The 26751-nt window shown below is 36.9% G+C and overlaps 1 protein-coding gene across 1 annotated transcript in view; it reads right to left on the minus strand.

The window, feature by feature from the left end:
* Window positions 1-26751, minus strand: part of LOC150089919 (putative phospholipid-transporting ATPase IIA) — a 359368-nt gene that overhangs the window by 260159 nt on the left and 72458 nt on the right. Inside the window, exons 6-7 of the mRNA XM_090368898.1 lie at window positions 24464-24607; window positions 20936-21016 (exon numbers count right to left, since the gene is read on the minus strand). Of these exons, the coding sequence (XP_090225024.1) occupies window positions 20936-21016; window positions 24464-24607 (225 nt within the window). The remainder of the gene's footprint in view (window positions 1-20935; window positions 21017-24463; window positions 24608-26751) is intronic.

Raw genomic sequence — 26751 nt, forward strand, 5'->3', positions numbered from 1 at the left:
ATAATCACACAGTGTCAGGCAGCAAAAGCTTCAATTAACAAGTTCAGTGCCACCTAAATGTGAGAGAACCTATTCAACGTGCTGTAATTTTTGGAATGTTGGAAAAAAAAAAAATCACAACATCCACAAGAATTCCAAAAATTCATACATAATGGTTGAAAATCAAAAGTTTGGAATTCACTGCTAAAACTGAACACTTATTTTTGTGACAAGCTGTAAATTAGAACAAATCTTAAAATATTAAGAAATGTTTATTTATATAAATAAACTGACATCAACACAAGCAAAGAACAAATAAACAGTGGAATATTACAAAAATAAATGCCAAGCATTACTGCAAAACATTCAATCACTGTGCTAATACTAAGTAGTTGTTAATTTCACGTGGTAGTTTCCTTCACATTTATGGCACTCATTGGTTGACCGCTAAGAATGACTGCTCGTATGCATTGAGTGCATTTTGAACCATATACACAATGTAGCACAACAATCCTAGTTCCATTTTACACTAATGCATAAAGGCAGCAAACATGTTAATTAATATCTTTCATTCAATTTAAAACAGGTTCAAAACAATACTTTTCCACAAAGTGGGAGAGCTGCACACTGAACCCCCACCTTCACATTTATGGCACTCATTGGTTGACCACTTAAGAATGACTGCTCTTATGCATTATGGTACAGTGCTTGAGTGCATTTTGAATCGTATACGCATTGCAGCACATCAATCCTAGTGCCATTTTACATTAATGCACAAAGGCAGCAAACATGTTAATTAATATCTTTCACTCAATTCAAAACAGATTCAAAACCATACTTTTCCACAAACTGGGAAAGTTGCACACTGAACACCCCCACCTACACTGGAGTTTTTGGTTTGGTTTGGAGTTTACTGGCGCAACAGCAACCTAGACTATAATGTGCCAACCACGCGTATACTGCAGTGAAAATTCATAGATGTGAATACGAACAAATATCAAGTCAAAAAATATCATATCAAGAATTGCACTCTAATTAATATTTACCACAAGGTAAATTTTAATTTACCTTATGGTAAATGCTAGCAGGGATAAGGAGGTTATTATCCCATTGTATAAGGAATGGTTAGGCCACATCTTGTGTATTGCATACAGGTCTAGAGGCCTCATTTTAGGAAGGATGTGGATTTGCTAGAACAGGTGCAAAGAAGGGTAACAAGATTGCAATTAAGTGATTCTATATTATGACAGTCAGCATTGAGCATTCTGGCATAAGTACAATGGACATTACCACCATGCTGGGAGTTCATGCACAACCACATCTAGAACATACTGAGCATGGTCCAACATCTAGAAAACATCAACAGTGGCATGCAAAGGGGGGTGTCAGAATGCATCCGAACCTGTCACAGAGTGGGTACCTACTCCTGACAGATAAAAACAGAGGTACACAATGGGCACTTCCACTGGAGTGACTGTTTCCCACTTTGGAGTGGAAAACAGTCACTGGTTCAATGAATTCCAGTTATTCCATTTTGACAGCAGGGCCAGAGTACAGTGACAGCAACATGAATCAATGGTTCCACTGTGCCAGGTGTTTTTTTTTTTTTTTTTGCCACATAACACTTGTAGAGTGTTATGTGGCAAAGACGCCTAGAGAGCTAATGTATGGGGAGCCAAAGACACTAGGGGAGCTAATGTATGCCACATAACACCCTACAAGTGTTATGTGGCATACATTAACTCCCCTAATACCATCTGATCAATGTCTAAATTCCACAGGCTATTTGAGCATTTTTGCTGACAAGGTGCACCCATCATGCTCACAGTTTATCCATCTGGCAGGATGATGCAACACAATATAAGGGCACAGACAGTTCAACAATGGTTTTAGGAGCACAATGATGATTTTACCATAACTTCAGTGGCTACTCAGTCACCAAACTTTAACACAACTGAGCATCTGTGTATAAGGTTGAATGAGTTATTCCATCTACCATTGATGTGAACCCAGTGACACCCAATATATGCAAATGGAGGACATGACAGTCAGAGCATGGGTGAGTATCCCTGTGGAACACTTTTGTACCTTATGGATTCCACACTGATAACTTGAGGCTGTTTTGTGGACTAAAGGAGATGCTAGTTACTACTACATCAAGGTACCTAACAAACTACTCTGTGTATATTGCAATACAAGACCATATTTTCAGTCAACAAAAAACAAACTCGAGAAATGATTTATTTTTTCTATATGACACAAACTTGTGATACTGTTGTACTATTTTATGATACTGTTGTGATATTTTATAGTAGTAGTAGTGGCATGTGATGCAAGAAAGCAACTGTATGAGCTTATGCAGCATCAGCCAAAAAAAAAAAAATAATAATAAAAATAATAATAAATAAATAAAAAAAACAATAATAATAAAATAAAAAAATCACACCATTCCCTCCAAATGCCTGTCCAGTTCCTCCTTAAATTTATTTAACCTGTCAACTTCCACAACGACAGATGGAAGTTTGTTCCAGCAATTAACCACCCGCTGGCTAACGGCAAATTTCCGCACATCTATTCTACATCTGTCTTTTCTTAATTTGAATTTATGCCCCCTTAGGGTCGTAATCTGAACAAGTGGAAGGATCCCATCAGAATTCAGCATGCTCAACCCATTAAAGGCCTTATATACTTCAATCAGTTCACCGCGCAGGTGCCTAGTCTCCAGCCACTGCAATTTGCAGAACTTAGCCTCTCTTGGTAAGAGGATCCCTTCATTCCCCTCACCAATCTTGTTGACCTTCTCTGTACACGCTGAAGTAAATCTACATCCTTCCTAAAATGAGGCTTCCAGACCTGTACGCAGTACTCAAGGCGTGGCCTGACCATTGCCTTATACAGAGGGACAATCACCTCCTTCTTCCCTAGCAAAATTCCTATATATCATTGACAAAACCCCATGACCTGCCCTGGCAGCCTGTCTGCATTGCTCAGAAAACTTCATATCTGACTGCACAATTACTCCCAGGTCTTTTTCATTTTCTACCACCTTAAGTGTAGTACCACACAGTTGGTACGTTTCTCTGGGGTTACTTCTATCCATATGCAGTACTTTGCATTTGTCAAGGTTAAACTTCAGTTGCCACTTCTTAGCCCATCTGCCCAAATTATCTAGATCCTGTTGCAGTAGCACACTGCCATTACTGTCATTAACAAGCATGCCAACCTTTGTATCATCTGCAAACTTCGACATTAAGCCTGATATACCTTCATCAATATCATTGATAAATATACAAAACAACAGTGGACCTAACACCAAACCCTGTGGGACTCCACTAATAACATTAGTCCACGAAAAGCAGCACACATTGATTACCACCCTCTGTCTTCTCTCACTCAACCATCCTTTTATCCATTGTAGCAACTTACCCTTAATACCATTCTGCTCCAATTTGTACAATAACCTTCCATGCGCAACAGTGTCAAAAGCTTTCCTGAAATCCAAATATATGATATCAAAATTATTTTTTGCATCCAGTTCTTTTGTAACTACATCATAATATCCTATCAAATTTGTCAGACAAGACTTTCCTTAAAAAACACATGCTGTGTCTGAATTATTGCTGCAGTCTTGTCTAGATGATCCTACAATGCATTTTTAAATATTGACTCCATTATTTTACCTGGAACAGAAGTTAAACTAACTGGTCTGTAATTACTCGAGTCACCCTTCGATCCCCCTTTGTGAATTGGGGATACATTTGCACATCTCCAGTCTGTGGGGACCTCCCTGAATCCAAGGATGCTCTCATAATTATGGCTAAGGGTTTGCTTAGTTGCTCTGCTGCCTCCTTTAATATAACTGGATAGATCCCATCCACCCCAGGTGCTTTTCTTATGTTTAACTGCTTTATAGTCATCTGCTTAATGACCACTACACATTTCTCTGGCATCAAATGCTCTAACTTTAGAATCAGTTTATCAGTAACTATATGCTTAAAAAAAAAAGCAATGCTTCTAATTAATTCACATTCATTTTAGTGATCTCTTCTTTGAAAGTTCATATCCAATTTTAAGCTACAAATTTTATGGATGATTAAGTTTTGGGAGACTTTCCATACTTGAAATGTTTTTAGTTGCCATCCATCACTGAAAACCCATTTTTCAATACACAGAGCACTATCATACTGAAAAATTCTTCAGTACACAATAGGCCCTAGATGTCAATAACATTTTTTTCCAGTATTTCAATGTAATTCTTTGGATTCATTGTTCCTTCCATAATTTAAAGCTGCCCAACATCACAACTTGGCATACAACCCTAGACCATGATTTTAATAGGGTAAATAAATATCAATTTATTGTTCATAGTATAATTACAAGGAACAGGCAATAATCACATAAACTAATCTTGAATGGCACAGGAGCCAGAGAAGTTAAGTTAAGAAAAATGATTAAATCTAGGACCACTCATCATACATTTAAAAAGTATTTGAGTAAAATTAAATGCAACAAGGCATCATACCTTTAAGAGTATAATAATCTAGGCATCATATCTTTAAGAGTATAATAAGTAACAAAAGTCTTCTCTTTTACTGAAGCGGTATTTATTCGAGGTAGTGCAATACATGGCAACTCGTTGTGAAGGAAGAGCACAATATGAGATACAGATAAAATGATGCCCTTCACACTACTAACATAGTTTTTTGTTTAAGAGTTTTCTATGGTGTGTTTACACCAATATTATATAGATTTAAAAAATATATACACTATAAAAAAAAAAAAAAAAAAAATTGACAATAGTATAAGAAAGTACTTACAGAACAAATTCATAAGAAGCCAAGTAAAACTAATATAACCCAATTAAGCATATTTACAAAATCTAACTAGAGAGTGGGCTGCCAGATAAATTGAGTATTTAAAATCTCATCCCTCTGGAAATTTTGCATTATCAAAAAACTGAGATGGGTCAATGTTATGAGTCTTAATAAGGAGAACTGAAGAATAAGAGGGGGGAAACTAATGAGGCAGTGTAATCTGCTTAGCAAGCAGAACAAGAGAAGCCACGCTACTTTGTCTCAAATGGAAATGGCAACCCAACAACAACACAGCTTGCAGAAAGCAACTGAGACTTCATATGGATTATCTTTAGGACTGACACCCAGTTAAGGTTCTAACTTAAAAGAGAGCTTGATGCTGTGCCCTTATCTGAAACATGGATGCAGTCTTGGTAGAGAAATCATAATTTTCTAAAGAACAGATATTTTAGGTTTTGGTTTTATGATCTGAATAGAAGTTTTGAATCTAAATGGATAGATACTAAGATCCTCACACTAGATATTTTCCAAAGGGTATCCATCAATAAATGATGAAGATGGGTGAAAAGAGTTTTTATTGTAATAATCATGAGAGCTGATTTTGAGGGATTAATATGGAGGTTTGAAAGAAAAAAAAAAAAAAAAAAAAAATTTTCACAACCTGTAGAAAATTATTAAATGGTTATTTGAGATTATATACCCAGATCTTTAAATGATCAGCATAGAAAATCAGAAGAATATTCAGCATGAGAAGAATTAGGACCGAGAATAAGAGAGCAATTCTTACTTTGGATAAAAAATAAGAGTAGTTCTTATTTAAGAACACAAAAAAAAAAAAATTAAAAAAATACCCACCTCATCTGTCCATCCCCTCTACTAATATGTCTAATCATTCTTTAATTTTTTTTAAATTACCCACTTCCACACACACACACACACACGAAAGTTTGTTCTAATAATCAATCTCTGACTGAATGCAAATTTCCATACACCTGTCCTACAACCATCCTTTTTAAATCATCATTACAATAATTAATAATCATTAAATAATAATTACAACCATCCTTTTTAAATTTGTGTCCCCTTATGTGTTACCTGAGAAACAGTAAAAATGCCATCAAGATCTAGTTTAAAAGGACTTCTCAATCCATTTAAAGCAGGGTGGGTGGGCAACTTTTTCCGTCAGTGGGCCGAATGAAATTTTCGCATCATGATGCGGGCCGGAATAGATTGAACGATTTAATAAAAAAAATCAGAACCTAAAAAATGTTATATTACTTGAATTACCAAATTATTAATGTATTTTAAAAAAAAATATCTGAATGTCCAATTATCATTGAAAATGCGGCATTTGGCATCAATTTTTCTTTTTTTTTTTAATTGGCTCATTTTATGGGCTATAAATTATATTAAATTAAAAATTGTAATAATTAGAAAAGGCATAAAACATAAAATATCTCGCACCAATATTATTTTTTTCAATAAGAAGTCAAACCCAAAGGAACTTCGTTCGATCGATGCTACAATAATAATTAGGAAATAACTCTTTGACGCTGCGTAGAATCACTTGGTTACTGTTGTACTGGCCGCGATTCCCGATTGAACCGAATTAAGCCGAACGTTTACGGCGAGTGTAGTCAGGTATGGATTTTCTATATTTGTGCATTTACCGAGGGGGCCCGATTCAACATCGTCGCGGGCCGGATGTGGCCTGCAGGCCGGCTGTTGCCCACCCCTGATTTAAAGCCTTAAAGACTTCAAGTCTCCTCAACAGGTGCTTAGTTTCCAAGCATTGCAGTTTTCAGAACTGAAGTCTTTTATGGTAAGAGTACTCTTCTGTGTCCTTCACTCATCTTGGAATGATGTTCTCTGCATCCATACAAACAGATCACCATCCCTCCCAAGATGAGACTTCAAGTTATAGGCAGCACTCAAGATGCACAATGGGATAATCACCTCCTTCTATTGTACTCGCTGGAAAGAATCCAGTACATCACTGATAAAGCCCAATGAGCTGTCTTGAGCTTCTCTCTGACATGAACTTCTCAGCACTACTCAGAAGTTTGTCAGACTGTACGATTATACTTGTCTTTGTTCATTCTCTAACAGCCCCTGTGGTTGCCCCATTTCCGCATTGTGTAGCACAGAACTCTGTGAAGGCCAGAGATTTCATAAAAGGTGTAAGTGTATGGTTATGTCGTGTAATGTTAAGTTATTCCACTGACCTTTTAGCCGTTGGACCCCCCCCCCACTGTCCACACTTTGCCCCAAGGAGGCAGGTCAGTCAAAGAGGGATCACAGTAGAAGAGTACTCTGGCAGGCTCTGCCACCTAGTTTCCAGGGATTTCAATGGCTAGGGCCTTAAAAAAAAATTTTTTTTTCCCCCTTATAAACAAAAGTTAGAAGTTCAGTTAGCCAAAAGGAATTTAGTTTAGGTGATGAAACGAAATAGTCACTATTTTAGATTTGAAGTTAAATTTAAGTTGAGACATTATGCAGTGGATTGAGCAAATTTGAGTAGAGGAGAAGACTGAAGGTTGGGGGGAAATAGGCAGAAATATGGGGACAACAGAAAAGGCATCCCCAAGGTATCAGTGGAGGCAGGTCCCAACAGGGAAGAATGGGGTGGAGGGGACAGGAACCTCCCCCCACCAGGGGAATGGGAGTAAAGGTACCACACACACACAAGAGAACATGACACAGATCACCAAAAGGTGCTTGCAGCAGAGCTGAAAGTTGTCCATTCAGTGGTAAGTCCAGAACAGGTGGGTATTAAGTCTGGTTGGCATCATGGCTGGGACAGTGGTCCTGCCCATGAAAATCACAGCATCAGATTGATTGTCCTCCTCTTATTCATCTTCTCAGTTGGTCTTCTTGTTTCTGGTTACAGTTCAAGTCAACGTCTTGTCTATTCTGGAGTATGTCCTGTCCGCTGCTGGTATTTTATTTATTTGGTAGTGGTCAAGTCTGGGTTCTAGCACTATTGTCCTTGCTGGTTTTGATTGTTTAGGATGGCTAACTCTGTCTTCCTTCTAGTGAGTAGGTCCTGGGCAAAGTGGCTCAGTCCCTTGTATTCTTCCTCTGTGTCTAATAAATGGTGCTCCTGGTTCTTCGAGATGAATTTTATTTTTGTGATCGCCTTCAGTGTGGTACCACCCAAACTGATATGTTATTCTAGGATTGCTGATACCCAAATGCAGTAAAAAAAAAAAAAAAAAAAAAAAGGTAAACTGCAGCCATTATCAACCCACTGCAGGATGGAAGCCTCCTCAACAATTCATGCTGAGAGAAATGAACCATAATCTGCCACGCTGGTCCAGTGCAGGTTGGCAGATCGACCGTATTTAGCAGTCAGGGGCTTGAACCCCGGTCTACTCAAAGAGCGTGTGCTACTGCACTCCCGTTCCTGACCACTCGGCTATGGAGGCAGTACCTTGCATTTATCAATACTAAACCTCAACTGCCACTTCTCAGTCCATCTGCCTAGTTTCTCTAGGTTTCGTTGCAATAGCATACCCATCCTTATCATTAACCACTCTCTGCTAGCAACTGTATCATCAGCAAACTTAGACATTAAACTTGATATCTTCATCAATATTTTTAATAAATATTGAATAAGGAGCCCAGCACAGAACCCTAGGAAATTCCATTAATAATGCTAGTCCAAGAAGAGCAGCCTATTAATAACTGCTCTGTCCCTTGTCGCTCAACCATCTATTTATCCACAGCATAACTTGCCTCTAATGCCACACTGCTCTAATATGCACAGGAGTCTTTCATGTAGAATAGTATCAAAAGCTTTACTAAAATTTAAGACACCCATGTAAACATTTGCACATTAATAAATTTAACTAAAATGTATACATAAATTTCTCATTACATGTAGAAACGAAAAACTTACTCCAGCCAGTTAACATCAAAGACCCAATTAAAATAACTTTTCAAAGAAAATCATTAACATCGCATGTTTAAAACTATTACGTAGCGCAATTAAAAAAACCCATACCTAGCCATATCCCCACACTTGACTTCCTAGCCCACCTACACAACAATCTAAGGAATGTTCAGGGCATCAACATTGCAGTCATTCAGCTTCTACATAACTCAGATTACAAGAGGATCTACACAGAGTGAAAGAAAAGCCTTAAAAAACCTAAAGGGAGACAAAAATATCCACATATCAAAAGCGGACAAAGTAGTAGTAGTAGAGGCATGTGATGCAAGAAAGCAAGCTTATGTAGCATCAGCCAAACAAAAAAAAAAAAAAAAAAAAAAAAATCACAAATCCATTCCCTCTAAAAGTTTGTCTAGTCCCTCTTTGAATTTATTTAAGCTATCAACTTCCACAATGACAGTTGTTTGTTCCAGCAATCAACTACCCACTGCTCTAAAAGCAAATTTTCACACATCTATTCTACAACTGTTGTTCCTCAATTTGAATTTATGCCCCCTCAGGTTCGTAATCTGAGCAAGTGGAAGAATCCCATCAGAATTGAGCCTGCTCAACCCATTCAAGGCCTTATACACCTCAAACAGATCACCTTGCAGGGGCCTAGTCTCCGGACACTGCAATTTGAAGAACTTAAGCCTTTCTTGGTAAGAGCACCCTTTCGTTCCTCTCACCAATCTTGTTGCCCTTCTCAGTACTCATGCAACTCTACATCCTCCCTAAAATTAGGCCTCCAGACCTGTATGCAATACTTAAGGTATGGCCTAATCATTGTCATATACAAAGGGATATATCACCCCCTTTTCCCTACTAGCAAAATTCCCATATATCATTGACAATGCCCCATGAACTGATCTGGCAGCCTGTCTACACTGCTCAGAAAACTTCATACCTGACTGCATAATTACTCCCAGCATTTTTCATTTTGTACCACCCTAAGTGTAGTACCACACAGTTGGTACATTTTTCTGGAGTTACTTCAACCCATATGCAGTACTTGGAATTGGTAAATGTTAAACTTCAGTTGCCCATCTGCCCAACTTTTCTAGATCCTGTTGCAGTAGCATATTGTCATTAACAACCCTGCCAACCTTTATATCATCTGAAAAGTTCGACATTAAGCCTTTTTTTTTTTTTTTTTATGAGAACCCCAAACACGAGAGGTATTAGAACCTATAGTACTTAGTACCGTGCTTGGGTTGGAGGTTGAGAAGACGAAAGAAGATATTTGTTGATATTGGACGTGAACTTCTGTAGATTGTAATTTTCAGGAAATACATATGAAGGAAGGTTGTTCCAGATAACGGCAGTTGAATGAATAAATGAGGAAGATGAAAAGTTGGTTCTGTGGGTTTGAAGTTGGACAGTAAATGGATGTTGGCCGATGGCGACACGTGTTCGGACTGTTTTCAAAGAGAGAGCGGGAATTATAGAAGCCAATTCAGAAGAATAGTGCCCATGGAAGTATCTGTAGAAGAGGCATGCAGCAGAAACAGTGCGTCTATGAGAAAGCGAGTGGAGAGACTCTGTTAGAGATGAATCATTAATTAACCTAACTGCCCTCTTCTGAATGGAATCAAGAAGCCTGAGAGAGGTTTTGGGGGCACCACCCCAGATGTGGGAACAATATTCCATGACAGGGCGGATTTGCGATTTATACAGAGTGAGCAGCTGTTTGGAAGAAAAGTAATGCCGAGAGCGAAAGAGAAAACCAAGTTTTTTAGATGCAGAGGAAGCAATATTTGTAATGTGTTTGTGGCAAGAGAGATTTGAAGTCAGGGTAATCCCCAAAAGAGATAAATCATTTTGCCCAGAAACCAGAGTGTCTCTAAAGATAAGCATAGGAGCAGAAAAAACCTTTTTGCGAGATATAAGACAAGACTGAGTTTTAGAAGGGTTGAAATCAACTAAGTTGTCTTTGCCCCACTGGAGAATTACCTGAAGATGGGCATTTAAGGAATTGGCAGCAGATTTTCGAGAACTTTAAGCTGACTGAGCAGGACAAGGTCTCTCAAAATGGAAAGTTGAATGCAATGTGCTATCATCAGCAAAACTATGGATAGGATTTCCAGTCAATGGAAGAAGGTCATTGATATACAAGAGGAAAAGAGTGGGGGAAAGAACTGAACCTTGGGGGACACCAGCATTAGTGGAGAAGTTAGAAGACAGAGAGCCACCTACCATCACCCTCAGTGAGCGATCAGAGAGAAAACTGGATAACCAATTACTAAAAACAGTTGGCAAACCATAAGATGGAAGCTTGTTTAGAAGACCTTTATGCCAAACACGATCCAAAGCCTTTGAGATGTCAAGAGCAACTACTTGTGTTTCACCGAACCTTTCCATTGAATTAGTCCATAAATGGGTAACATAAGCCAGAATATCACCAGTGGATCGACACTGACGGAATCCATACTGGCGATCATTGATCAGACGGAAGGTTTCTAGGTAGTTTAAGAGTTGGCGATTATTTGATTTCTCCATTACTTTAGAAAGAGTAGAAGTAATTGCAATGGGAGGGATTTGTCACCCTTTTTAGGAACTGGTTGGATATGAGCAAATTTCCAAGCAGAAGGAAAAACACCTTTGGAATAAGAAAGTGAAAAAAGGCGGCAAAGAATAGGAGTAAGTTCAGGAGCACAGGTTTTGAGAACAAGTGGAGAAATACAATCAGGACCTGGAGTTTTCTGAGCATCAAGATTCATCAAAATCCTTCTGATATCCTTTTGACGGAAGACCACAGGTGGCATTGAATGGAGCATGTTAGGAATGGTGGGAGGTGTTTTACCAAGATCATTAATACATGAGCTGGAAGAAAAATGGGATGCTAGCAGGTCAGCTTTATCCTTGGCTGAAGTGACAACAGAACCATCTGGTTTGGACAGAGGTGGGAGCAGAGATGGGCAAAAGTTGCGGCCAATAGCTTTGGCAAGAGACCAGAATGCTCGGCTACCATTAGGGCAAGAAGCAAGTTTTCTACTCTTAGCCTGTTCAAACTCTAGTTTGGACTGATTAATAACTGCTTTACAATTGTTGCGAGCTTTGGTGTAGGCAGAAAATGAAACTGAAGAATTAGAAACAAGCCAATTACGATATGCAACATTCTTCTCTTGGGCAGCTTTAGCACATTTATTGGAAAACCAAGGTTTAGATAAAGGATAAGATTTTAAAGTGGAGTGTGGGATAAAGGATTCCATTCCTGCAAGAATAATTTCACTGACACGATCTGAGCAAACGTTGACATCAGAAGTTTTGAAACAGTAATCCGACCAAGGAAAAGAAGAAAAGAAGTTTCGCAGGTCATCCCATTTTGCATTCTTGTAATGCCAAACAATACGAGGTTGGGAATAGCCGTGAGATAAAGGTTCCATTGGAGAAGAGACAATCACCAAGTTGTGATCTGAAGTGCCTAAAGGACCTCTCACTTCGACCTTGTACTTAGAAGGGTTGTTTGTGAGAAAAAGATCAAGCGTATTGGCTGTATGATTAGGATTGTCTGGTATTCTTGTAGGTAAATGAACAATCTGTGCTAGGTCATTAGTAATTGCAAAAGCCTCAGCATCTCGACCTGCTGGGTCGGTGTGACTAGAAAACGGAAGCCAGCTGGAGTTGTGAACATTAAAATCACCAAGCAAAATTACCTCACTGTTAGGAAAGTTGGACTGGAGGAAGTCAAGTTGCAAAGAGAGGAAGTCAAAGAGCTCCAAGTGATTAGTGGAGTTGGGAGAACAGTAGAGACAACAGATGAATTTGACACAATAAGGTAGAGAGATTTTAAGCCAGAGAAGATCAAAGAGAGGATATTCCAAATTGCCAAGTCTCTGGCAGGGAATATCAGAATGGACATATGCACAAATACCACCTTTGAGGTGAAAGGAATCATACAGCAAATAATTTGGACATCTGAGATGAGCAGTAGTTGAATCAACTGATAACTGAGATTCAGTCAGAAATAGTACATGGGGTTTGGAAGACTGCAAGTGGAAACGGACATCGTTGAGATTGGAATTGAGACCATGTATATTTGTGAAATGAATTAATAAGTCCTTGGGAGGTTTACATCTTTTCGCTGATAAGCTTGCTCAATTATTTTGACAATTCATGGTGTATTCAATAGTAAGAAAAAGTGAGTGGGACATGCTGTATGAAGTAATGAAATTTTTGGATATGGCGTACATGTGGTAAGAATATACCCAGATCCTTGACATAATGTGGCCTCGACAATGCTCCCCGCATACACACTACTCGGACTCCCTCCAGTCACTATCTGGCAGGGTAGAGGTAGCAAGATTATACACTAGCTGATCCGGAAGCCTCCTAGAGAGTTACCAATAGGTTTGATCTGGTGTACTATCTAGCGGCCAGCCTGCGAACACCGTTTTAGAGCTGTACCCTCGAAATGTAAGGAATATTGGATCTCGCCACGACGTTCATCATAACCTCAAAAATCTTCAATCATACTGCATGATGGAAGAGATAGGGAAGGGTTGGCCGGAACTTAGCTCTAGAGACTAAACATGGGTTCCACCACTTCAAGCCTCCAATAAGCAAAGTGGTGGTATTTCACCAGTTGATGAGAGTCATCTACCACCTAGCCTGATATAACTTCACAACAACACAACACAACACAACAACAGTGGACCTAACACTGAACCCTGAGAAACTCTGCGCTAATAACATTAGTCCATGAAGAGCAGCATCCATTGATTACCATCGTCTCCCACTCAATCACCCTTTTATCCATAGTAGTAACTTGCCCTTAATACCACACTGCTCCAATTTGTACAGTAGTCTTCCATGCGCAACAATATCAAAAGTTTTCGCGAAATCCAAGTTTATGATATAAAAATTATTCTTTTCATCCAGTTCCTTTGTAACCAAATATCATTCAATTGAATTTGTCAGACAAAACTTTCCCTTAACAAACCCATGCTGTGTCTGAATTATTTCTGCAGTCTTGGCTAGATGATCCTGCAATGCTTCTTTAACCAGTGACTCCATTATTTTCCCTGGAACAGAAGTTAAACTAACAAATCTGTAATTACTCGTGTCACCCTTTGATCTCCCTTTGTGAAGGAAGAGAATACATTTGCACATCTCCAGTTTGTAGTGACTTCCCCTGAGTCCACGTATCCTCTCATAATTATGGTTAAGGTATTGCTTACTTCTTTTGCAATCTCCTTTAATATAACTGGATAGATTCCATTAGCCCGAGGTGCCTTTCTTATGTGTAACTTCAACAATTTCTCCTCCACTTTGCTCTCAGTTATTACAAAATCATTAAGCTCCCTGTTAGATGTTGAATAAGCTTCTGTCTTCCGCTTTCCTACAAAATTCCTCATGTGTGTGTATGTAGGTGCAAAATACTCATTCGGTTTTTCAGTTATCTGAACAGAATCAACAGCCGAACCATCAATATCAAGTGGACCTACGTGATTCATCCCCTTCATTCTAGAGTTTATATAAGTAAAGAAGTCCTTGCTATTTTTCTCAGCATCCTCTGCCAAAGATTTCTCATAGATCTGCCTTCGCTTGCCTAACCTCCTTTGTGACGATTATAAACTAGCTTATACCTACCATAGGCTTCTATGTCGCCTGATAATTTATATGCATTTTTCTTCTCTGCCACAAGTCTCATTAGTTCATCTGACATCCATTTAGGCCTAAACGTTAAACAATATTTCTTAATCGGTATGAAAAGCCTAGTAGCTTCCAATATTAATTCCTTGAATGCTCCCCATTTAAAATATGCTGTTGGTAACATCATCAGTTGGTTCCACTGTATAGAATTTAAAAACTGTCGGAGACCACTGTAGTCACCTTTACAAAAGCAAAAAGCCTTTCCTTTATCCCTGATGATAGTTATATCTTTAGGTAAATCCCACATTATTATTATTATTAACCTGAGGCTTTTGCTGCACCAGCCAAAAAAAAATTTCTGAGTAACCCCTGAGAGATAGAGATAGAGAGAGAGAGAGATATTTTTTTTTTTTTTTTTTTATTAAAACGTGAACAGTAGATACATTTTCAACAACAACTACTGTATTTACATTCTATGTACAAAGCAAAAGGAAAGATAAAGAAAAACGTTTTAGAAATAAATACAAAGGTTTCAATATTTTAATTTCAGGAAATAAGAAAAAAAACAGTTTCTTGGGGTTGGGTCGTTCTCCTGTTAAGTGTCACATGTTGAAGGTGATGGACTGTTCAGTGATGGTGAAGAGGTGACCGCCACTGTTCCATTCGCTGGTGAGATGATCCACAGTTTCTGGTCTTTTGCAGTGGAATTCGAGTAGAAGTCTGCTCTGCAACTTCCTCCGTAGGCTCCACTTCAGATGTTGCGCCGATGTGTCGACAGGTGGCACGTCGTAACTGCTTCTTGTGTGCTTCAAGTAGAAGCTGTAAATGACGGCCTTGGCCGCAATGAATAGGAAGTTGCAGGTGGTGTGTGCTGTCTGCTCAGAGTGAAGTAGGTACCAGTAGTCCTCCGGAGTGTGGGCGTGGTTGCAGGCAAGCTTTGCTGCATCCAAAGCGTATTTGACGAGTTCCTTGTTCACAGGGCATGCCAGGTATATGTGTTCCAGGGTACCTGGGGTGGCGCAGAAGAGGCAATAGTTTGAGGAGCGTAACCCGAAGATTTGTAGCTTGACTGGGGTGGGAAGGAGAGAGAGATAGATAGATAGATAGAGAGAGAGAGAGAGAGAGAGAGAGAGAGAGAGAGAGAGAGAGAGAGAGAGAGAGAGAGAGAGAGAGAGAGAGAGAGAGAGAGAGAGAGAGAGAGAGAGTTATTATTTGTTATTTGGTTTTTTTTAGGAGCATTAGCAACTAAGGCCATATTGCTCCGGGGATATGCAGTGGTCATTTCCTGAGCTTTCCGCATCCTTCGTATTTGGTGGTCACAGGCTCGAACCCTGGTCTAATCAAGAAGTGTGTGCTAAGCACTGCTGCTCCTGCCCACCTGGCTACGGAGGCGCCGAGAGAGAGAGAGAGAGTCAGTCAGAAATAGAAGGGAATCACCAAGAAAGAGAAGAATGATGATATCCAGCTCAGGACCCTGGGTGTGCCAAGCCCATACTCACCAAATGTGAGCCCCTGTACACTGTGATCACTGCCACCTAGTGGGTCCTTTGTCTTCAAATTCTTAATGCACAAATAATCACTGCAGATACTAGATCAAAATTATTACTCTCTTTCTGGTTATCTCTGGAACATGCTGTTGAAGAAAACAATCGTCCAATAAATCCACAAAAGTCTTGCTAGCATGCAAGTGACCAACCCACAAGTTCCAGTCAATATCTGGGAAGTTAAAATCCCCTATATATTCAAATCCAAAGTAACACTAGCCAACATATTTAAATTGTTTTTGTTGTTGTTTTTCTGATCAGTTTGCTAATCTCTGATTTTCTAAAACATTTTGGACGAGTGCCTTGAAGATATTCTGTACTGCTTTTTTTTTGTACATTGAAAACCACCATCTAAAGAACTGTCATTCATTAATATCTTGATCTCTGAACTAATAAACTCTGCCTTTTTTATTTATTTATTATTTTTTCTTGTCAATAAAGCCATGGATTCCTTTGTTTCGAGTACTGGAAACAACATCCTTCTTTGTTCAACATCCTTGTTCTGTTGTTGTTGTTATTTGGTTTTTAGGAGCATTAGCAACTAAGGCCATATTGCTCCAGGGATATGCGGTGGTCATTCCCTGACCTTTCCGCATCCTCCGTATTTGGTGGTGACGGGCTTGAACCCCGGTTTAATCAAGAAGTGTGTGCTATGCACTGCTGCTCCTTCCTACCTGGCTACAGAGGTGCCTCCTCGTTCTGTGCTTTTATGAACTTTTTCATTAAGCCAAATTTGACATGATGAGAGAAGAATAAAATCTTTTGCCTACCAACTATAGGTGGATGGCAAACATTCTTCTGTCCATGAATATATGCTGTTTGAGATGACAAATTCTTGAAAACATATAATGGAAACCTTGCTGTGCTGTCCTATTCATGCAAGAAACAGCAAAATTTTGTAAAATAAAGTTGCAAATCGAGTAAGGGTACAACCACTTGAAGATCACAACAAATGTTCCACATATACCTTGCATAATCAATTTTTTTTGAGAAAGAATTCCATATTTTTGTTGGTTTCCTTCAAAAGATAGCATGTTCAATTAGTATTAGTAATGGCTACGTGGTGGAAGGAAGCTTATGGCTTATGCTGCACCAGCCAAAAAATTAAAATAATAAAAAAATAATAATAATAATAAATTAAAATAACAAAAATACATAAAATAAAAGAAAAAGAAAAAAAAAATCAATAATAAAAATAAAATTTTAAAAAATAATAAAAATTAATAAGAGAAAAGGAAATGGACAACCTATGCATTTCCCTCCCCCCTTAGGTAACTATCCAGTTGACCTTTGAATTTCCCCAGAATGTCAGCCTCTACCACCCATGTAGATAACTTATTCCAGCAATTTATAACTCGCTGGCTAAAATAAAACTTCCTGCAACCCAGTCTACACAACTCCCCCTGTAACTTGAAATTATGGCCCCCCTAGTTCTAGAATCATTTATAACTATTTATAATATTATAATGTGAAAATCTCACCCTTATTCATTTTGCTTATGCCTCTCAGAGCCTTAAACACCTCAATTAAGTCTCCTGTTTGTTATGTTTGTTATTTGGTTTTTATGAGCATTAGCACTAAGGCCATATTGCTTCATGAATATGCGGTGGTCATTCCCTGACCTATCCGTATCCTCCGTATTTGGTGGTGACGGGCTCGAACCCCAGTCTAATCAAGAAGCGTGTGCTACGCACTGCTGCTCCTTCCCACCTGGCTACGGAGGTGCCATTAAGTCTCCTCTAAGGTGACTAGCTTCCAACATATTCGAAGTCTTTCCTCATATGGACACCCTTTTGCCAATCTCACCAGGCGAGTTACCCGTCTTTAGAAGCTTTCAAGAAGAACAATGTCTTTCTTTAGATGTGGCCTCCATACTTGAACACAGTATTCCAAGTGTGGATTAACAATAGCCTTATATAACGGGACTATGACATCCTTATCTCTACTAGCAATTCTTCGATAAATCATCGATAGGACACCAGGAGCCCGCCTTGCAACCAGTCTACAATGCTCAGAGAACTTCATATCTGACTGTATTGTAATACCAAAGTCACTTTCCTCCACTACCAGCTTTAGTTCAACTCTGCCAAGTATCTAAGTTATTTTGGGGTTACTGTTCCCCAGGTGCAATACCTTACACTTTGCTGGATTAAAGCATAGCTGCCATTTTTCTGACCATCTCCTCAGTCTATCTAGGTCATTCTGAAGAAGTTCTGATTAGTGGCAATCATTAACTACTCTACCAATCTTTACATCATCTGCAATTTAGACATCATGCCCTCAATCCCTTCATCGATGTCATTTATGAAAATCAAAAACAATAGTCCTAATGCCGATCCTTGGGAAACCCCACTTCTTACATCAACCCAATCTGAGGAATAACCATTTATCACAACCCTCTGCCTCCTGCCCTGAAGCCACCCTGCTATCCATCTAAGGATTTTCCCTGTGATTCCAACATGTTCCAGCTTGTAAAGTAACCACTCATGTAGGAGTGAGTCAAATGCTTTGCTGAAATCCAAATAAACAATGTCGAAATTATTCCCCAAGTCCAACTCTTGAGTGACCCTGTCAAAATAGCTAACCAGATTAGTTAAACATGATTTTCCCTTTATAAAACCATGCTGAGTATCCTTCAGAATTCCATTTCTATCTAAGTGATCCTGAATTCCACCCTTGATCATAGTCTCCATGATTTTCCCTATTACTGAAATTAGACTAACTGGCTGGTAATTTCCCACTTCACTCTGAGAACCGCCCTTATGTATTGGAGATACATTGGCATTTTTCCAATCCAACAGAATCACTCCCAAGTCCAGTGATGTTCTCATAATTAGCTTCAATGGTTCAATGCACTCACTTGCTGCCTCCCTTAAGATTATAGGGTAAATAGTATCAACCCCAGGAGCCTTACTGGCCTGTAGGCTAGAAAGTTTTTTCATTAAATAAATGTGTGAAATTTCAACATCATTAATTACATTTTTTTCAACTTCAATCCCAAAATTTATCATTTAAGGATGGATAATTCCATTACAACTAGTATGGATGGATATTTCCATTACAACAGATGGCTTTCAGACTATGTTTTGACAAATACATAAAATGCTGCCAGTTTTCAAGGGCATACATTAAGCCAATAATATCACCGCAGAAACACAGATCTTCTGTCGCAGAAAAACTGTACTGCATCCTAGTTAGCAGTTGTAAAATCCAAGATGAAACCCTGCAAACCTGACTCTTAGAGAGATTTAAATCTTGAATCAAATCATTTAGCTCCACTTCAATAATCAAATGAGACTGACTCATTTGGGTTGGTATATATTCCTTATTCTTCTCAAACATTTTATTTCTTCACCATCTTCAAAAGGCATATAATAATAAAAATTCCTATTGTCTTGCAAACTTATAAAACCTGGTACAACACTGAGTGAAAGTGCTTCTGTTTTTGTACCCAATATGTATGTAAAGAATAAATGCCTTTCCTATATTATAATCCCATTAACCAGAGAACTCCATTAATTTGTAAGCCAATCCAAAATACACCTAAATAAGTTAAACTAGGAAAGCAAAGGAAAAGAACTGAAATCATGAGAACTATACAAAAATAAAATCAGAATCAAAATAAAAAACAACAAAAGAAAATAAATTAACTAAAAAATGACATACCCGAAACCATATCCATATAATTGACACCCATCCCCAAAAGAAAATAGGATCACTAAAACCTTTCCATCTACATGGACTAAAACTGTGAACAAGAAAACTCATTAAACGTTTATCCAATATTTTCAAAACCTCAGTTCTTCCACAACCAAAGAAGTCATCCTAATCAAAGAGGTGAAAAGTAAACTAAGAAATGCTGACCTGAAGCAAGGCAAATACTTTTCAAAATAACATCTTAAAAAGTGTAAGCAGTGAAACACCTGAATTATTTTTTGCCATGGCTTTTGCCACTGCATTACTTCACAGGTATGTGGAGGGGATGAGAGAGAGGACAGAGGAATATCTAAACTCCCTTGTAAATTACAGAAAAAGGAAAAAAAAAAAACAAAAAAAAAGTTAAAAGGTTTCATTGAGTAATCCAGGTGTGCAACAACCCATCCTCTTTGTTGAGGTCCTGAATACATTTATTCATCAGGTTTGAATAAAATATCCCATAGTGGTTCACTGCTTAACCTTTTGAAGATAGTATTTCGGAAAGCATTCTTTTTGCTTTGGGTCAGCATTCATTAGTTTTACCACTTTGATCAGGATGGATTCTTCAGTTATGGGAGAACTAAGATTTAAAAATATTAGGTGCATTTTCAGTGAATTCACACATTTATGGCTTAGTCCATACAGATGGGTCTTATTTTAGTCCATACAGTTGGTTTTATGGGTCTTATTTTCCTTTAGAGATAGCTGTCACTTATATGGATATGGTTTCTGGTATATCTTTATTTTTTACGTTCATTTTTTTAGTTATTATTCTCTTTATATAATAATATATAAATATATATTATAATAATATATATAATAATAACAACATCTGTTATTATTATAACAATATTATAACAACATTATAACTTATTATGTTATTATTATAACATTATATGTTGTTATAACTCTGATTTCATGTTATTCTAGTTCTCATTAGTTTGATGCTTTTGTTTTGTTTTCCATATGGTTTAACTTATTTAAATACATCTTATAACCAAGCCTAGTTTATAACACATTCAAAAACTATGTTAATTGCACATAATATATATTTTTAACCAAAAATTGATTAAATTAATTCAGATAAAAAATGTTTAAAAAAAATTATATTGCAGTAACTTATGCACAAAAAGAATATCCAATTCTTATGTTATTTCAGCTAGAGAAAAGATGGTATCATTACACGTCACCTGTAAAAATATAGCAAGAAAAATAATAATATACCCTAATCTATGCATAAAACAAAACAGCTTTCATTTAATAAATGAAAAACTTTCTTTAATAAAAAAACTTTAATAAATATTACATTCCCTACTGTAATAATAATAATCTAGCTATCTACCTATCAGGCTTCCTTTTGATTAATTACTTACCCTTGTAAATTTCCCAACGAAACTGTGAATATCTTTCTTTGGTTCTTCAGCATAAACTGAAGCATCAATATGAAACAAGTCCTGAAATATATATTAATGGTCCCTTAATAAAACTGAACTTATTATATTCAATTACTCTTATGTAAGTGAATCTGCACAAACGTAAAACAAAAAATTAATCACTGGGTAATGATACTGCTATTATCCTCTCACTTCATAAAAATACAAGTTAACACATTTGTTGCTGCATATATGCTATGCTGTTGAGAATCTATCCAATGTGCTATAATTTTCCAATGCTAAAAACAGCATTCCAGAAATTCATATAAATAATGGTCAAAAAGTAAAATTTGGATTTGTTAAATGCATTGAACTGTAAATCAGAACAAACCTTAAAATTTTTTTAAAAGTTTATCTCATATACAAAAACTAACCTCAACACAAGCAAAGAAAAAATACAACTGTGTGTCCAAATCTATAAACAAAAACCAAGCATTGCCACAAACAAACAGCAAAGAGTTCTATCAGTGTGCTGATATTGAGCAGTTGTTAATTTTGTGTCCTTTTACTTTTAAAGCACTCTTTATTGACTGCTCAAGAATGACAGCCTATGTGCATTACAGCACAGCACTTGCATGCCTTTTAAATGCTTATATATATATATATATATATATATATATATAGCGGTACATCACTTCTAGTGACATTTGACGCTTATACGTATCAGAAGAAGGAACATATTAAAAGGATAATAACTCTCCTTGTAGTTTTCCATAGAAGGAAAAAAAAACTGAATCAAATAATAAAGTTTTAATACTATAGCATTTCAGGGGTATATTTCAATGCATTAGTTGAAATAAAATCAAACTTTGTGCACTTTATCTGCATTTAATTTTGATTGCAGAAAGACTTTCTGTTCTCACTTGAATACTGAGGGTCAATTATTCAACTTTATGGTTTGTGCTTATGTTCAACTTAGATACAAACACTGTTAGCCAAGGTTCTATCTAAGTTGCAGCTACCATCTATAATATTATACTGTGTAAGGCAAATGTGGCCAAATTCTAGAAGTTAAAAGTATGCATAATCATTATTGTGTTTATAAATGGAAGTTTTACTTCCATACACTGCTTGGCTGTTCACTTATACATATTACATTATTCACAGTTCAGATAATTTTGCTAACAGAGATCATCTGCCAGTTGACAAGGCAATAATTTTCAAAACAACAGCTGTCTTGGCAGTGTCTCAGATTTTTAATTTATAGCAAATTCACCTTTACAGGTTATGCTATACAATTTAAAATGATATTAGCAACTTAAACATAAACGTGGATAATGGTATTTGTTCTCCAACTTTAACATAAGCAATAAGATCAAATACCCAGCCTTCAGTCTTAAATGACAATAGAAAATCTTTCTGTAATTGAAACTGAATGCAGTCAAGCATACAAATTTTGATTTTATATATCGTTTTTTTCTGAGCCACTGATATTATAAGGAACCTGAGGTGGTTTCTTAGCTGGTATCATTAAATAACTGGCAACCTGTGGTATGCCAGTTATTTAATGAGTTGAGAAGCAAGAGAGAAAATGCAAGTAGCCATATTATATTGAACTGATCAAACTTAATTTGACTTGATTAGAGGCAATTCACCTGAAGTAAGCTAAGATTCTGCATATTTAACTTGCATATTAAGACTAAGTTTTCATAATTAAACAGTTAAATTTTGAGTTATAACATGTAAATTTTTCATTACCACAGCTGAATAAAGCCATGACTGAAGTAGAGTAGGCTTCATTATAAATAAATAAATTTTCTGTTTATACTCCAGGATGATCACATGGTCAGAGGAGTTCACAAGACAGAGAAAACAAGAAACAGTACCATATTTAGCAGTCATGGGCTTGAACCCATTACTCAAAGCAGGTGCACTTATGAACCCTCACACCTGACCATCCAGCCATGGCTTACTTAAAATTTCTGTTTATGAGCTATGAACATAAGTGATAAGTCAAATACTCAGCCTTCAGTCTTAAATAACAGCAGAAAATTGTTCTGTAATTGAAACTGAATACAGCCAAAGCATGCAGAATTTTCACGTATGTCATGCCATTCCAGACTTGAAAGCAATACATAAAATATAAGATTGAAGGTAAATTACATCCTGTTAGCAGCAGAATTTTACTGATAATGCAGCCTTTTGGTATGCAAAATTTTACATGTAACATATGCAAATAAAATGTTCTCAATATGATCTGAAATCATATTGACAAGTCTCATATCTAATGTGGAACTTATAAATATAGTTTGCATAGAGTTGAATGACTTAAAAGACCAAAGCTCAGCATAAGCAAGGATTTCATCCACAACATATTATTCAGAAGGTTCAAACCAATACTACTGATATCAATTTACCAGAGAAACAACTCTGGAAAAGTTTGTAGCTACTGATGAAGCTGCAGAAACAGAGCTCAATTCAAAACTTTTTTTCTTATAAGAGGTAGTACTACTGGTACTCTAAGACTTCAGAAGCACATAAATTTAGGTCATTATCAATTAATTCTTTCATAAGAAAGTATTCTGAACATGCACATGGGCTCCCTATCTTCAGTTTCTGACAGAGATGGACTCTTTGCAGAGTGAATTTCTTCATTCTGAAGTTTTGTAAAAATAAAGAGAGAGAGTGTGAGTGTCACTTAATTTGATTTTATCAACTTGTAGTTCTGATTTCCTCAATTTTTTGATCAGTTACAACAAATTCACTTATGTAAGCCAAAATCAGACAACGATGATCGACAGATGCAATGTCATCCCATTCTGATCATCAAACCCATTCTCATGCTGCGATCAAAGCTATTCTCATGCTCATGTTGACTATTAGTTGGAAACATAGATAAGAGATGACAGAACACATACTGGAAAAATTTCAATTTGTACACAAACAAACATAATTTGAAATGTACTTGAAATGACCAAGAAAAAATGTATATCTACACATAAAGTATCAGTGTAAATACACAAAAATTGGACAACAGTGGCCTATAGCCATTGTTGTCCAATTTTGACTTACAAAACCTGAAAAAAAAGTTGACAAAATCGAATTAAGTGATACATAAATAGATGTTGAGGATATGATTACTTCAAAAAATGAATTCATTTTTAAACCATTTAAATTTTTTTTTTTTAAATACCAATTTTAAATTTTGACAATTTTACTGTAATGATGGGCATTCAAGTCAAAACAAGAAATAAATAGTTTTAAATAGTAATGTACATTTTAAATTTTACAAAGCTTCAATTTCATAAAAAAAATTCCATCACAAGCCTACTGCTATTGAAAATTCACTATGAGAGCCTGCCCATATATGACAAAGTTACTTGTGAAAGGGTTAAAAAATAAAGTTATGTGATTAGTAACTTTAACATTATTAAATTTACAGTGAGAACAAAAAAATATATATTTATTCATATTACAAGAATATAAACAGACACAGGTTATATAGCAAAGAAAAAAATTGAAAAATACCTCTAAAGGAAGTCTCTGAGTAGTTCCAACGGCAAGACGGAGTTTCCAATCTGTTTCACCATCTAACTGATCAGTCCTTATAAAACATGCTCCGTTCTTTTCTGTTGTTTTTATAAATACCATATCTGATGGCACTCTTTGATCCTAAAAAATTTATATAATTAATGTCCATGATTTTGTTAATGAGAAATGAAAGAAATATTTCAGTAGTCATTCATACATCATACAACATATTATAACATCAAACTAAATGGTAGTTCTTATTAGAAGATAATTGTTTTTCTGTATATGATTTTTCAAAAGAGTACCACAAGAACAGAAATAAAAAAGCATTAGTACTCCTGTGTTCACTTTTAACAACAACATTTTAATAAAACTCAACTTAGCATTAGCATTAGTAGAGGCATATGATGCAAGAAAGCAAGCTTATGCACTGCGAAAACAAAAATAAGAATAGGAGTGTTTTATAGGCATAATGACTCGAATGAGTTCAATGAACAATTGTACAGAGAAATAAGGTGGGCTAGTAAATCAGAATGTCTTATAATGGGGGATTTTAACTTCCCAAATATTGACTGGAACTTGTGGATTAGTAAAGTAAGTAGTAGGACTTTTCTGGATTTATTGGATGATTGTTTTCTGCAGCAGCATGTTTGAGAGGCAACCTGAGAGGGTAATACTCTTGATCTAGTTATCAGCAGTGATCATTCGTGTTAAGAATTTGCAGAAAAAGGAACCACTAAGTGGCAGTGATCACAGTGTACTGATGTGGGATTTACTTAAAGATAAAATTAACATCAGGGGTAAAGGAAAGGGTTTTTGCTTCCATAAAGGTGAGTACAGTGGTCTCACACAGTTTTTAAGTTCTATACAGTGGAATCAACTAACGATATTATCAACAGTAAATTCTAAGTGGGAAGCATTCAAGGAATTAATTGTGGATGCTACTAAAAGTTTCATACCTATTAAGAAATATTGTCCAAGGTTTAGGCCTTAATGGTTATCAAATTAACTAATCAGACTTGTGACAGAAAAGAAAAATGCATGGGATGCATATAAATTATCAAGCGACTCAGAAGCCTATGGCAGATATAAGCTAGTCTGTAATCAGGTCACAAAGAAGGTTAGGCAGGCTAAGGCAGATTAGGAGAAATCTTTGGCAAAAGATGCTAAGAAAAACAGAAAGGATTTCTTTACTTATATAAACTCTAAAAGGAAGGGGATGAATCTGATTGGTCCACTTGATATCGATGGTTCGACTGTTGATGATCCTGCTCAAATAGCAAACAAACCGAATGAGTACTTTGCATCTACATTCACACATGAGGAGATAGCATTAGCATTAGCAGAGACATATGATGCAAGAAGCAAGCTTATTCAGCATCAGCCAAAAAAAAAAAAAAAAAAAAAACACACCACTCTCATTTCACCCCTCCGTTCGTTCGAAATACCTGTCCAGTTGAGCTTTAAATTTGTTTAGGCTATCAACTTCAACAACAAATAATGGAAGTCGGCTCCACCAACCAACCACCCGCTGGCCAAAGCCAAATTTCTGCACATCTATCCGACATCCGTCCTTCCTCAATTTGAATTTATGCCCTCTGAGGTGATTATTCTGAGCAAGAGGAAGAATCCCATTGGCATAGAGGATGCTCAAACCATTCAAAGCCTTATACACTTCTTTCAGATCACCTCGCATGCCTAGTCTCCAGACTCCGTAATTTGCAAAACTTAAGCCTTTCTTCGTAAGAGCAACCCTTTGTTCCATTCACTAATCTTGTTGCCCTTTTCTGTACTCGTTCCAGCAGCTCTACATCCTTCTTGAAATGAGGCTTCCAGACCTGTATACAGTACTCAAGATGTGGCCTAACCATTGCCTTATACAAGGGAATAATCACCTCCTTATCCCTGCTAGAAAAAGTCCTGTATATCATTGACAAGACACCATGAGCTACTCTTGCAGCCCGTCTGCACTGCTCAGAGAACTTCATATCTGCCTGCACAATTACCCCCAGGTCCTTTTCATTCTCCACCACTGTCAGTGTAGTACCACAGAGTTGATACGTTGATCTGGGGTTACTGTTTCCCATATGTAGTACTTTACATTTGTCAATGTTAAACTTCATTTGCCACCTCTCAGCCCATCTGTTCAACCTTTCGAGATCCTGTTGCAGCAGCATAGTGTCAGTGGTGTCCTTAACAACCCTGCCAACCTTTGTATCATCTGCAAACTTGGACATTAAACTTGATATACCATCATCAATATCATTCATAAACACCGAAAACAA

Source organism: Mastigoproctus giganteus, chromosome 2 (genome assembly GCF_048544385.1).
Source record: "Mastigoproctus giganteus isolate SK-2022 chromosome 2, ASM4854438v1, whole genome shotgun sequence".
In the NCBI taxonomy this organism is placed as follows: Eukaryota; Metazoa; Arthropoda; class Arachnida; order Uropygi; family Thelyphonidae; genus Mastigoproctus; species Mastigoproctus giganteus.